The sequence below is a fragment of the Zootoca vivipara genome, chromosome 2 (assembly GCF_963506605.1).
Source record: "Zootoca vivipara chromosome 2, rZooViv1.1, whole genome shotgun sequence".
NCBI lineage: Eukaryota > Metazoa > Chordata > Lepidosauria > Squamata > Lacertidae > Zootoca > Zootoca vivipara.
The window spans coordinates 82134-95527 of record NC_083277.1 but is presented as its reverse complement, the minus strand read 5'-3'; the positions used below and the strand labels follow the sequence as shown (position 1 = coordinate 95527).

The following is a 13394-nucleotide window of genomic DNA, read 5'->3' as shown; positions in this document are numbered from 1 at the left end:
TCCCTCCTCCTTTTCTTCTTCTTCCGCTTGTCAAGTTTCCTCTAATTCTCCAAAGTCTTTTTTATTTTTTCTCTTTAGAGATCTCGCCTTCATTGGTTCCACACATCTTCATTTTTTCCCTTGATAAATAAACGAGATCCCTTCCAGATATTCACAACAAAATGGGACGCTTTTCTTTTTTAGTGCTTCCGTCAACAATTTATAGTTAGTCCCATATTTCAATAGTCTTATAGGGATTTTCTTTAGAATAATAATTCTTTGTTCCTCTATTTGTAGTGATTTCCCATAGAAGATGGAGCAAGCTTGTTTCCTTCTGCTCCAGGGGATCCAAACGAATGGATTCCAGCAACAAGAAAGGAGATTCCTCCTAAAGATCGGGAAGAACTTTCTGATAGTAAGAGCTGGCAGTGAAAAGGAACTCTTTTGGAAGGCAGTGGACTGTCAGGGCAGAGCCAGGACGCTCCAAGTCCCCAGACATAGCTGAGCATGGGCGCTTAGAGACAGGAGCAGAAGAGGAATACGTGTATGCGGAAGAGGAGGGAGAAGAGTCCAGTGGGGCAGTGTCAACTCCAACAGGACCCAAGAATCAGCAAGAGGTGGTGGGTGAACAGGGCTATCCTCTGAATCGGATGAGGGCGGGAGATTTACGACGGCTCGCGCGAGACCAAAAGACAGGGTCAGAGGAGGAGGAAAAAGCCGTTAGCTGTATCTGAAGTGAGTGACTCGGATTGATGGATTGTATGGCTTCTGTATATAGTTGTAAATAAAGACTATAAAACTGTCAGCAGTCTGCCATGGTTTCTTGTGAAGAGAGCAGCTTCCAGCCCTGAAATTGACTCTCCTCCATTGGGGTTTTTAAAGAAGTTGGATGGCCATTTGTCATGGATGCTTGCAATGAGATTTCTGGAGGGGGGTTGGACTAGATGCTGAATCTACGATTCTATTATGTACCCTGCTGTGAGTTCTTAAATTTTTTACCAGTGAAATTTTATCCACATTCCTTGCGCTGATATGCTTTCAATCCTGTATGATTTGGTAGGACATGAGAGTGGCACTCTGACGGAAGCTTTTCCCACATTCCAAACACTAAGACGTTTTCTCTCTTGTATGAATTCTATGATGGGCAGTGAGAGTCTGACCGTGACTGAAGTTTTTACCACATTCGAAGCACTGATAGGGTTTCTCCCCTGTATGAATTCTTTGATGGTAAGTGAGAGAGTCGCTATGACTGAAGCTCTTTCCACATTCCAAGCACTGATAGGGTTTCTCCCCTGTATGAATTCTTTGATGGGAAGTGAGATTCGCCCTGTAACGGAAGCTCTTTCCACATTCAAAGCACTGATGGGGTTTCTCCCCTGTATGAATTCTTTGATGGCAAGTGAGATTCCCCATCTGACTGAAGCTCTTTCCACATTCCAAGCACTGATAGGGTTTCTCCCCTGTATGAATTCGTTGATGGGTCATGAGATGGGCAAGGTGATGAAAGCTCTTACCACACTCAACACATTGAAAAGGTTTCTCCCCTGTATGAATTCTTTGATGGGAATTGAGATTCACCATCTGACTGAAGCTCTTCCCACATTCCAAGCACTGATAGGGTTTCTCCCCTGTATGAATTCTTTGATGGGAAGTGAGAGAGATGCTTTGACTGAAGCTCTTTCCACATTCCAAACACTGATATGGTTTCTCCCCTGTATGACTTCTGTGATGTAAAGTGAGACTCTGCCTGTGACTGAAGCTCTTCCCACATTCCAAGCACTGATACAATTTCTCTCTACTGTGAGTTCTTTTGTGTGAAGTGACGCTATTCCTCCGAACGAAGCTCTTTCCTTGATGGGAGGTGGAATGTGATCTCTGACGGATGTTCTCTCCACAATCTGAATATTTATATGACTTCTCCACTATGTGAATTCTGTTCTGCTCCCCCTTGTTCTTCCCTTCCAATTCATCACCATCTGCAATGAAGAGAGAAGCTAATTAGAAGGAAGAAATGGAGTTCCAGATTATTGAACAAAGTTAATGATTGCTTGGCATAGAGGAAGAACTGAGGAGAGTCAGATGTAAGGCCTTCCTATAGTTTTCACTGCCTTTGTTGGCTGGCATTAACTGACATATTGCTTGGCTTTTACTGGGATAATTGGGGGGGGGGGCTCAATCATGGAATCCTCTCCATCGACATGGTGTGGGATGCGAGTAAAGCAGTGATGAGGGGCTTTCTAATACAGAAGAACAGTTTCCTGAAAAGAAAGACAGAGAAGAAAAAGGAGGAAATCCTGAAATATCTCATGGAGAACGAGAAGAATTTGATTGCAAATCCAGAGGATCGGCAAATCAAAAACAATATATGGATGTTGCAGACGCAGTTCTCCATGTTGGTAAATCAGGAGATAGAATGGAAAATAAAACAAATGAGACACACAAAAAATTGAATCAGCAAACAGAACAGGAAAACTGTTAGCTTGGCAATTGAGGAAATGTCAAAATCAAAATAAAATTAATAAAATTAAAACAGAAGATGGAATGACCGAAGACCTAAAGGAAATTAGAAAAGCTTTCCAAAATTTTATAGACGTTTATACAGCAAAGGAAAGGAAGAAGGTGGAAAAATTAAAGATTATCTGGATAAACATTGTTAATCTAAGCACCCCCTCAAAAAAAAAAAGTGTCCCCAGATTCTTTGAAAAAAATCTGGCAACCTTATTGCGCGATGGATCAGTGAGTTGTCTGACACTGGTAGGGCATTCAGATCACAGTACTAGTTTTATACATTTTGAGCTGTCAATACATCATGGTGGCCGGGGAGCTGTGCTGTATTCCTAGCTCAAATTGCCTGCAGATGACAAAGGTGAAGGCAGGCAGGTGGAGGAGCCCAAAAGGTGCTCTCTTTCATAAAATCCTAGAGTTGGAAGAGACCACAAGGGCCATCCAGTCCAACCCCCTGCCAAGCAGGAAACACCATCAAAGCATTCTTGACATATGCCTGTCAAGCCTCTGCTTAAAGACCTCCAAAGAAGGAGACTCCACCACACTCCTTGGTAGGTGGTCTTTCTCCATCTCCATCTTGGTCTTTCTCCATCTCCCTCCGCCTGCCTGCCTCCCCCACCCCCAAGCTGAGCGAGCCCCAATACCTCTCCAGCTCCATCCCTCCATGTCCCCATCTCCACTCCCCTGGGACTCACCAGATCTCTCGGAGGTCCCTGGGAGGGAACGCTCAGAGGTTGTGGGGAAGGATGCGGGGGACAACCTGACGAGGTCAACTGTCCATCTTCCCCCTTCCATCCCTTCTAGCTTGACAGGATCCGTCTCTTTCATCCTTCCTGAGGAGTCGAGGAGCCAAAAGAAGCTGCAGGGTCCTGGGAGAGAGGAAAGAAGCAAAGGGAGCCTCAGAGGCCCTGCAGGGATTCTCCTGCCCTAGATATTCTGCTGCCCAAATAGGGCAGCCCCTTCCCAACAGAAGCCCCATTTCTAAACATCTCCAGTGGTTCTAATTTCATCTGTTTGCTCCTCTCCCCACTTTGTAAGGCTGGCATGGTCTACACAGTAGTGACCTGAGAATAGATCCCCTTGAACTCAGTGGGGTTTATGGACAGAACTTGGTGCCCAAACCAGTCACCATCTCGTCCCCAAGCCTGAAAACTGCAACCACAGAGCATGGGCAGAAAACAGACGAGTAGCTCTTCCATGTAGGTGCCCCCATGCTAGGTGCTTTGTATGGGGAGCCCTGTTGACGCTCTTTGAGCTCTCTCATGGCAAGCCAGGCAGGTGTTGTGGCCCTATTTGCCTCTGTCAGGGGTTCCATGGGGACCAAATCTGTATGTGGAAGCAGAGGAGCTGGTGAGGCCACATTTCTGAATGATCTTGAGACGAATACACCCCTCCTCCTCCTTTGATACTCCCTGTGCTTATACACCATTCTAGCAAGTCTCCAGCCTCAAAATGTGGCCCCACCCTGGCATGGAAGCCATCAAAGTATAGATCTTCCACATGTCCTAAATGTCCCGTTACTAGTACAAACCACTCAATGGCTTATAATCGCTCCTCATTTGTCCCAGAATGTTGGGAGAAGGGGTCTTTTATCCTTGCTTTAGCATTTCCTGAGGATAGATCTGAAATTTGCTTTCACATTAGCTCCTCCACTTGTTTAGCCTGAATAGGGGAGAGACATGTTTTGTTGCATCTGGGACAGAAGAAGTGGTCGGGTTTTGCTGCTGCAGATGCAGAAGGGCTTTTCTTCTCCCATTTGCAAATGTTCCCATCTGGCTACAGCCTCTGTTCACAAATGTGACTTATCCCTCCATCTGAAGGGTTTTTCCCCCCCTTTCTTTTGTTATTCTTTGTTGTTGTCTGAATATGATTTTTTTTGTTAATATGCTATGTTGTGCCATCTGAAGGGGGTTTATCTTCATGCGCAGTTTTCCTTGACCCAAAGCCCCCTCCCCCAAAAGGAAGGAAGCATCTGGACCCAAAGGAAGAGCAGAGATGCAGACCTCTCACCAACTGGCCCCCTTCCTGGCTTGGCAGAGAGGACAAGGGAGGACCCTCCGCTCCCTGACATGGGGGTCTCCCCCCACCAGGCATGATCTGAACAGAGACCCCCATTCACCCTCCCTGCACCCCTGGGACCCCCTTCTCCCCATGGCAGCCTCAGGGGGAAGAGAGAGAGGGGAGACTCACCGGATTCCAGGAACCAAGGAAGCTTTTGCAAAGGAGAGAAGCAAGCAGCCTCCTCTCTGCTTGCAGGCATAGCTGCCAAGTTTTCCCTTTTCTCGCGAGGAAGCCTATTCAGCATAATGGAATTTCCCTTTAAAAAAGGGAGAACTTGGCAGCTATGCTTGCAGGAAGGGATGTGGGTGGGAGGGAGGGAGGGAGGGGCTTCTGCTCTAGAGAATCCTGACCCCCTCCCCCCATCACTGCTCCTTTTAACCCTTGGCAAGCTGAGGGCACCCCTCGCTCTGCCTTCCTGTGCTTTTCTTGCTTCTGCCCCTGTCTTAGGGCAGTGATGGGCAACCTTTTGAGCTTGGTGTGTCAAAATTCGCCCAAAAACCGAGCATAACTCGGTTGGTGTGTCACTTTGAGAAAAAAAACACCATAATTTCACGATATTTATAGTTTAAATAACAAAAATGTATAACTGTAATATATACTGTAAACTGTATTTAACAAACCAAAAACTAATTATTTAACTTAGCTGCAAAGGGGTTTTTAAAAAGTAAAGCTGAAAAAGTAAGAATAAAAATAGGGATAAAAATAACAATAATAATAGTAGCACAGGTAATAACAACAACAAAACAACCACAAAAATAAGAGAAAATAGAAAAGGATGTAAAAAAAAATTGTTCTCCCTTTTTTGAGGTAAAATGAAAAAATAAACAAAAATGAAAATGAAAGTATAAAAAATAAGAGATAAGAGACGAAAACAAAAATGAGATTTAAAAAGCAAAATAATAAGCAAGAGGTGGTTGCAACGGCAGTGCCCCCCTTAAAAAGGAAAATATTTTTTAAAAGGGAGATCTGTCTTGTTTTTGTTCTGTTTTCCAAATTAGGAAATTAGGAAAATACGGGGGCGGAGGGAGGCCTGACAATAAAATATAAAAATAGAAAAAATAAAAGTGGAATAAAAAATAAAAATCAAAAAATAGAAATAAAACTAGAAATAGAAAATAAAAATAAAAAGAGAGCTCCTTGGATGATCTCAGGCAGTGTTCTTCTCCCACGTGGAGTCCTCTGCCTCGCGGTTTTTTGCAGCCTCCCCGGCTCTCTCTTACCTCCGTTCTCCCGGCGGCGGTAAGCTGGGGCGCTTGGGTGGTCGGGGGTCCCTTCTTTTCTTTTCTTTTCTTTTCTTTTCTTTTCTTTTCTTTTCTTTTCTTTTCTTTTCTTTTCTTTTCTCCTCTCCCTCCTCTTTCCCCTTTCCTTTCCTTCTTCCTTTCCTTCTTCCTCCGGCGAAAAACCGGAGCAGCTGGGAGCCGGGCAAGAGGGAGGGAGAGATCCTGCCGCGGTCTGCTTAAATCAGGCAGGCCACGCCCCCCAGCCGACCGGATTGGGCGGCTGGTGGATGACGCGTCCGGGATTCCCCCCAACCAGGCAGGTCAATCGTCTCAGTTCCAATGGCCTTGAGGACCCAGGGAAGTGAGGCATAAGGGGAGGGGTCAGTGAGCCCCCCATCATCCCCCAGGACCGGTGAGATCCTGCCTCAAGAGGGGGGCCATGCCTGGATCTCAGGTTCTACCTGACGCCACACCTTTTCTGTGACAGATCTATGATGTCTTGAGGATGGTTCTGGGAATGTATTCTGGGAAACCCTAATCCCAGAATCCCAGAGGGGACCAGCAGGAAGTATTGGAGCGGGGGGGGTGGGGGTGGAGAGGCTCCCTGGGGGCCCAGACTCTCAGAGGGAGAGAGCAGAGGCTGCATTTCCTGTGTTGGGCGGGATATAGATATTTATTATTATTATTATACTTCACCTGCTCACTCACCTTTGGGGTCCCTTCCAACTCCACCATTCTGTGAATTTATTAAATGTAAAAGGGGAAAAAAGCTATGCCACTAATAAAAAAACTTATGCCAGCGGGACCTACCGGTATGCCAGACAGAGGGCCTTCTCGGTAGTGGCACCCGCCCGGTGGAACGCCCTCCCAGCAGATGTCAAGGCAATAAACAACTATTTTACATTTAGAAGACAACCGAAGGCAGCCCTGTTTAGGGAAGTTTTTAATGTTTGATGCTGTACTGTTTTTAATATTCGGTTGGAAGCCACCCAGAGTGGCTGGGGAAACCCAGCCAGATGGACGGGGTATAAATTATTATTATTATTATTATTATTATTATTATTATTATTATTATTATTATTATAGCGCTAAGGCTGAGGGCCAAATGGTGGCAGAGGGGCAGGAGTAGAGATGCTTGAGTTTCCCCTCCTTGGACACTGGAGCATAATTCCTCACTGCCTGCTGTTGTTTCTTAAGCCCACCATTGCAGAGACAATAGAAGTAGACAGGAACTAAACTGCCAACATCACATGAAGAGCAATGGCCTTCTAGTATAGTCCTGGATTCATTATGGGGGGGCTTCATTATGGGGGGGCCAAGACCTGGCTCATTTATGATTAAGTGTAAGACAAACAAAGGAGAAAGCATGATGGAAATGATGAAGAAACAGCTGGTTCATGACCAACAGTAGGAAGAAGGCAAGACAATAAGATGACCAGCGACTGCTGCTTCCTTTCCATCATGCTCCCCTCATGTCTTGCAATTAGACATACACCTACTAGGTAAAGGTAAAGGACCCCTGGACAGTTCCAACCACCTGTTTCCTTGATCCTTGCCCATCCTGGCTCATAAAAGCGAGCTGGGAAGGGCTGGGCGATGGGCTCCGCGGGGTGGTGAATGCTTCCCTCTGTGAGGGAGTCTTCCCAGCCCCGTTGAAAGAGGCGGTCATTAAACTGCTTCTTAAAAAAAACCATCTTTAGACCCGGCAAATAGGGCTAATTATCGCCCAGTCTCAAATCTTCCATTCTTGGGCAAGGTGATTGAGCGGGTGGTTGCTGAACAACTCCAGGCACGCCTGGAAGAAGCGGACCATTTGGATCCCTTCCAGTCAGGATTCAGGCCTCATCATGGGACTGAAACTGCCTTGGTCGTGCTGGTCGATGATCTCCGGCGGGCTAGGGACAAAGGTGAGAGCTGTTTCCTTGTTCTGCTGGATCTCTCAGCAGCCTTTGACACCATTGACCATAACATCCTTCTGGATGGACCGTCTAGAGGGGTTGGGAGCTGGGGGCACTGTCATACAGTGGTTCCGCTCCTTCCTCCTGGGCTGTGTTCAGAAAGTGATGGGAGGGGGATGAGTGTTCAGACCCCTGGGCTCTCACTTGTGGGGTGCCTCAGGGGTCCGTCCTCTCCCCCATGCTTGTTAACATCTATTTGAAGCCACTGGGAGAGATCATCAGGGGGTTTGGGCTGGGTGTCCATCAGTATGCAGATGACACCCAGCTCTACCTCTCTTTTAAATCAGAACCAGTGAAGGTGGTGAATGTCCTGTGTGAGTGCCTGGAGGTGGTTGGAGGATGGATGGCGGCTAACAGATTGAGGTTGAATCCTGACAGGACTGAACTACTGTTTCTGGGGGACAGGGGGCGGGCGGGTGTGGGGGACTCCCTGGTCCTGAATGGGGTAACTGTGTCCCTGAAGGACCAGGTACACAGCCTGGGAGTCATTTTGGACTCACAGCTGTCCATGGAGGCGCAGGCTAATTCTGTGTCCAGGGTGGCTGTCTATCAGCTCCATCTGGTACGCAGGCTGAGACCCTACCTGCCTGCAGACTGTCTCACCAGAGTGGTGCATGCTCTAGTTATCTCCCGCTTGGACTACTGCAATGCGCTCTACATGGGGCTACCTTTGAAGGTGACCCAGAAACTGCAATTAATCCAGAACATTGGCTCCCAGTACGTTTTCGAGCACAATTCAAAGTGTTGGTGCTGACCTTTAAAGCCCTAAACAGCCTCGGTCCTGTAAACCTGAAGGAGCGTCTCCACCCCCATCGTTCAGCCTCACCCCACTGAGATCCAGCTCGAGGGCCTTCTGGTGGTTCCCTCACTGTGAGAAGCAAAGATGCAGGGAACCAGGCAGAGGGCCTTCTCGGTAGTGGCACCCGCCCTGTGGAACGCCCTCCCATCAGAGGTCAGCGATATACAACTCTGCAATGGATGTGACTCTTCTTGGTCTATAGTAAGCTCTGTCCCAGCCATGCACTTTCCATTCTCCATTCTCCTCCGGCACCAGGAAAGCAGTGATAATTAACAGGCTGGTGAGGGGTTTGCCCTGGGGAAGAGATGTGGCCCCAGAAGAGTCCAGAGGGCTGGATAGAGAACCCTAGAGGGCCACATTTGGCAGCCTCAGACATGAGGTTCCTCCCTCTGGCTCTATATCAAAATATTTTCAGCTGTGGACCATTATTTATACAATTGATTGAATTAGAATTCCCAGCATTAAATATATTAAATAATCTTACAGGGGCTATCCTTGAGAATTTGCTATATATGGTTGTTCAATCCAGCGGACAGAGGTAGAAGGACATGATTAAATGTGGTAGTGAGATTTCTTAAAAAAATAAAAAATAGAATGAACTCTCTGTGTGGAATGGGGAAGGGAATTAACCCTTGGGATTGGCTTCCCATGAAAGAAATTAATCAGCATTAGACTCCCTATTAAAAAAAGATACAATGGGCCAAATTCTTTTTTAGCGTTTAATAGAGTGAGTTGCTACCAGAGGTGGTAGTTCTTTGGGAACTTAAAAACCTAGTAACGTGCAGATCAGTGAAATTTGATGCTTCAGATTGGGGTACCAATTGGAGCACTGGTTTCATTTATTTGCAAATGCATTCTTGTCAATGCAAATGACAGATCCTTCTTACTAAAAAGAAAAGTTTCCTGGATTGTGACTCTTCCAGCTCATTAAATTAAATCAGCCTCCTTTCTAGTGTCCCGGGGGGCTTGGCTTGCCTATTTCCAAAACACACCTCTCTCCCGCGAGCTTCCGTTGCAGTAAGGGAGTCAACACTCCACTGCATTATCAACTTTTGCAGACTTTTAATAAGGCCCCTGTATGCTGTTGTGCAAAGTATACTTTTAAAAGCAACTTGTCATTAGCCAACTTTGCAAATGGCAATACCCTAGATAGGCAATTATTTTTGTTATGAAGTGCAGGAAACTTCCACACTCCACTGTCTGATTTCTCATGGAGCTGGTTGGAGAGTTATGGCTGAATCAACCAAGAGCAGTCAATGTACTGCCCTCCGGCCGATGACCACAGTGGTTGGGGCGGATGGGATTGTGGTCCAAAGCATCGGGAGGGCGACAGGTTCTCCATCCCTGCTCTAAAGCCACAACCCCCTGATGTCTTTTACTAAGGGACAATTCACACAAAACCAGCTCAGATATTGGTGCCATGGGTGAGGAACTGGTAGGGTCAACATCGGGACTTGGTAGCGTCTGGCACTTTCAAGGCCCATGGTCCAGCAGGGGGCCAACTGCACAGCCTCCTGGCCCTGCTCTTCCTCCTATTTGCTCTGACTGCCTTTTCACCTGCCTTCCCCCTGGATAACGGTGTCATAGAATCATAGAGTTGGAAGAGACCACAAGGGCCATCCAGTCCAACCCCCTGCCAAGCAGGAAACACCATCAAAGCATTCCTGACAGAAGGCTGTCAAGCCTCTGCTTAAAGACCTCCAAAGAAGGAGACTCCACCACACTGCTTGGTAGCAAATTCCACTGCCGAACAGCTCTTACTGTCAGGAAGTTCTTCCTAAAGTTGAGGTGGAATCTTCTTTCTTGTACTGTAGTTTGAATCCATTGCTCCGTGTCCGCTTCTCTGGAGCAGCAGAAAACAACCTTTCACCCTCCTCTATATGACATCCTTTTATATACAGTGGTACCTCAGTTTATGAACACAATTGGTTCCGGAAGTCTGTTCATAAACTGAAGCTTTCATAAACTGAAGCGAACTTTCCCATTGAAAGTAATGGAAAGTGGATTAATCCGTTCCAGATGGGTCCGCGGCGTTCATAAACTGAAAATTCGTAAACTGAGGTGTTCATAAACCGAGGTACCACTGTATTTGAACATGGCTATCATATCACCCCTTAACCTTCTCTTCTCCAGGCTAAACATACCCAGCTCCCTAAGCCGTTCCTCCTAAGGCATCGTTTCCAGGCCTTTGACCATTTTGGTTGCCCTCCTCTGGACACGTTCCAGCTTGTCAGTATCCTTCTTGAACTGTGGTGCCCAGAACTGGACACAGTACTCCAGGTGAGGTCTGACCAGAGCAGAATGCAGGAAAAGTGGGCAGGAAAGCAGAGGGACAGTGATGACATGGACATGGAGGTGGAGGTGGGACTGCTTGGGGAGGCAGCCTCCGAGGGCCTCTTGCTTGGGAATGCACTAAAATCTGGAGTCTACCCATTGCTATTGGACACCAATGTTGTTGCATGAACAGGATATTGCCAGGAATACACCCTACAAACTGCAATCATGCCATGGTGGTAACACTGTGTGATGGTGGATGGAATAGTTAGATTAGAGAAGCTCAATCAATCAAGTGTTGACTAGGGTCAACGAACTATTAAACAGAGTACAAAATGCAAAGTAATTTGGAACCCCATCCTCAGTAGAACTGAATATGAATGATTAAAAGTGGCCTTAGGAACTCACCATCATAGCAAATCTGAGAGATATTGGGAATAATTCAATGTTGTGCAAAGTCGATTGTTCTGTTCGGCACAAGCATTTCAGCATGTCAGACAGAATGATCTGCCCTCTGCTCCCCCTGCAAGCTGTCTGGGGGTTCTCCCCCCCCAGCCAATTTTGGGTGCAGAGGACACTTTGGGGAGGAGGGGGATAAAAAGTCCTTGCAAAAGGACTCCACTGATGAATCCCACCCATTACAGCATGCAGATATATTGACAGCTGGTTGGTAATCAATTTAGAAGACACCTCAAGGAAGATACTTAAAATGTTAATAATAATAATAATAATAATAATAATAATAATAATAATAATAATAATAATTTATTTATATCCTGCCCATCTGGCCGGGTTCCCCCAGCCACTCTGGGTGGCTTCCAACAAAATATTAAAATACAGAAATCCATCAAACATTAAAAGCTTCCCTAAACAGGGCTGCCTTGAGATGCCTTCTAAAGGTCTGGTAATTGTTGTTCTCTTTGACCTCTGGTGGGAGGGCATTCCACAGGGCGGGCGCCACCACCGAGAAGGCCCTCTGCCTGGTTCCCTGTAACTTGGCTTCTCGTAGCGAGGGAACCGCCAGAAGGCCCTCGGTGCTGAACCTCAGTGTCCGGGCAGAGCGAAGGGAGTGGAGACGCTCCTTCAGGTATACTGGACCAAGGCCGTTTACGGCTTTAAAGGTCAGCACCAACACTTTGAACTGTGCTCGGAAACGTACTGGGAGCCAGTGTAGATCTCTCAGGACAGGTGTTATGTGGTCTCGGCGGCCGCTCCCAGTCACCAGTCTAGCTGCCGCATTCTGGATTAGTTGTAGTTTCCGGGTCACCTTCAAAGGTAGCCCCACATAGAGCACATTGCAGTGAGAGATAACTAGAGCATGCACCACTCTGGAGAGACAGTCTGCAGGCAGGTAGGATCTCAGCCTGCGTACCAGATGGAGCTGATAGACAGCTGCCCTGGACACAGAATTGACCTGCGCCAAAATGACTCCCAGGCTGTGCACCTGGTCCTTCAGGGGCACAGTTACCCCATTCAGGACCAGGGAGTCCCCCACACCTGCCCGCCTCCTGTCCCCCACAAACAGTACTTCTGTCTTGTCAGGATTCAACCTCAATCCGTTAGCCGCCATCCATCCTCCAACCGCCTCCAGACACTCACAGAGGACCCTCACTGCCTTCACTGGTTCTGATTTGAAAGAGAGGTAGAGCTGGGTATCGTCCGCATACTGATTAACACCCAGCCCAAACCCCCTGATGATCTCTGGGAATATGCAGGTAACCTTGGAAGGGACAGCACATGGAAGAATCCCGACCAAGCCTATGAAGAGGCGTGTAGTGGTGATAGGGGATTCCCTACTGAGGGGTACAGAAGCAGTGATCTGTGGGCCCGACAAGATGTCTCAAGAGGTGTGCTGTCTACCCAGGGCCAAGATCAAAGATGTAACAGAACGGCTGCGAGGAATCATAAAACCTACTGACAAATACCCTCTTCCCCTCTGAAGGGAGGTGGGACCGATTCAGATGGCCCACCCTTGCCACTTTTGTTTAGTCGTTTAGTCGTGTCCGACTCTTCGTGACCCCATGGACCATAGCACGCCAGGCACTCCTGTCTTCCACTGCCTCCTGCAGTTTGGTCAAACTCATGTTCGTAGCTTCGAGAACACTGTCCAACCATCTCGTCCTCTGTCGTCCCCTTCTCCTAGTGCCCTCAATCTTTCCCAACATCAGGGTCTTGCCACTTAATGGATACAAATGGTTTCCAGAGAGTCGTAGGTGATGTTTTATCCCATGTTGATGGCCTTTCAGCTGATTCCATGGTGGCCCACTGGAATGCAGGGTTAACCAGGGCTATCGACTGTCTGGCTCCGAAGCGCCCTCTCTGATTGATGGCCCCGTGGTTTTCCCCAGAGCTGAGGGCAATGAAAGAATTGCTGAGACTGCTAGAACACCAGTGGCAGAAAATGCATTCTGAATTGGACCGGACACAGGTTAGAGCTCAACATCGAGCCTACCAAGTGGCGATAGTGATGGCAAAGAGGACCTTCTTCACTGCCTCTATTGCATCGGCAGAAAACAGCAGCAGGAGACTCTTTCAGGTGGTTCGCAAGCCAACGGAACCACCTTTGCCATAGGGGCCTGGTAAGGACCCCAAGAACTC

General features: G+C 47.4%; 1 protein-coding gene across 1 annotated transcript; it reads right to left on the bottom strand.

Annotated features, from left to right (window-relative positions):
• Positions 1–1086: 1086 nt before the first annotated feature.
• On the bottom strand, positions 1087–4555 carry LOC118078045 (gastrula zinc finger protein XlCGF7.1-like). Its single transcript, XM_035101770.2, has 4 exons — positions 4495–4555; positions 3180–3353; positions 1819–1955; positions 1087–1632 (listed from the first exon to the last, which is right to left on the bottom strand). The coding sequence occupies exons 1-4, from the start codon at positions 4553–4555 to the stop codon at positions 1087–1089; spliced, it is 918 nt and encodes a 305-aa protein (XP_034957661.2).
• Between the last annotated feature and the right edge of the window lie 8839 nt (positions 4556–13394).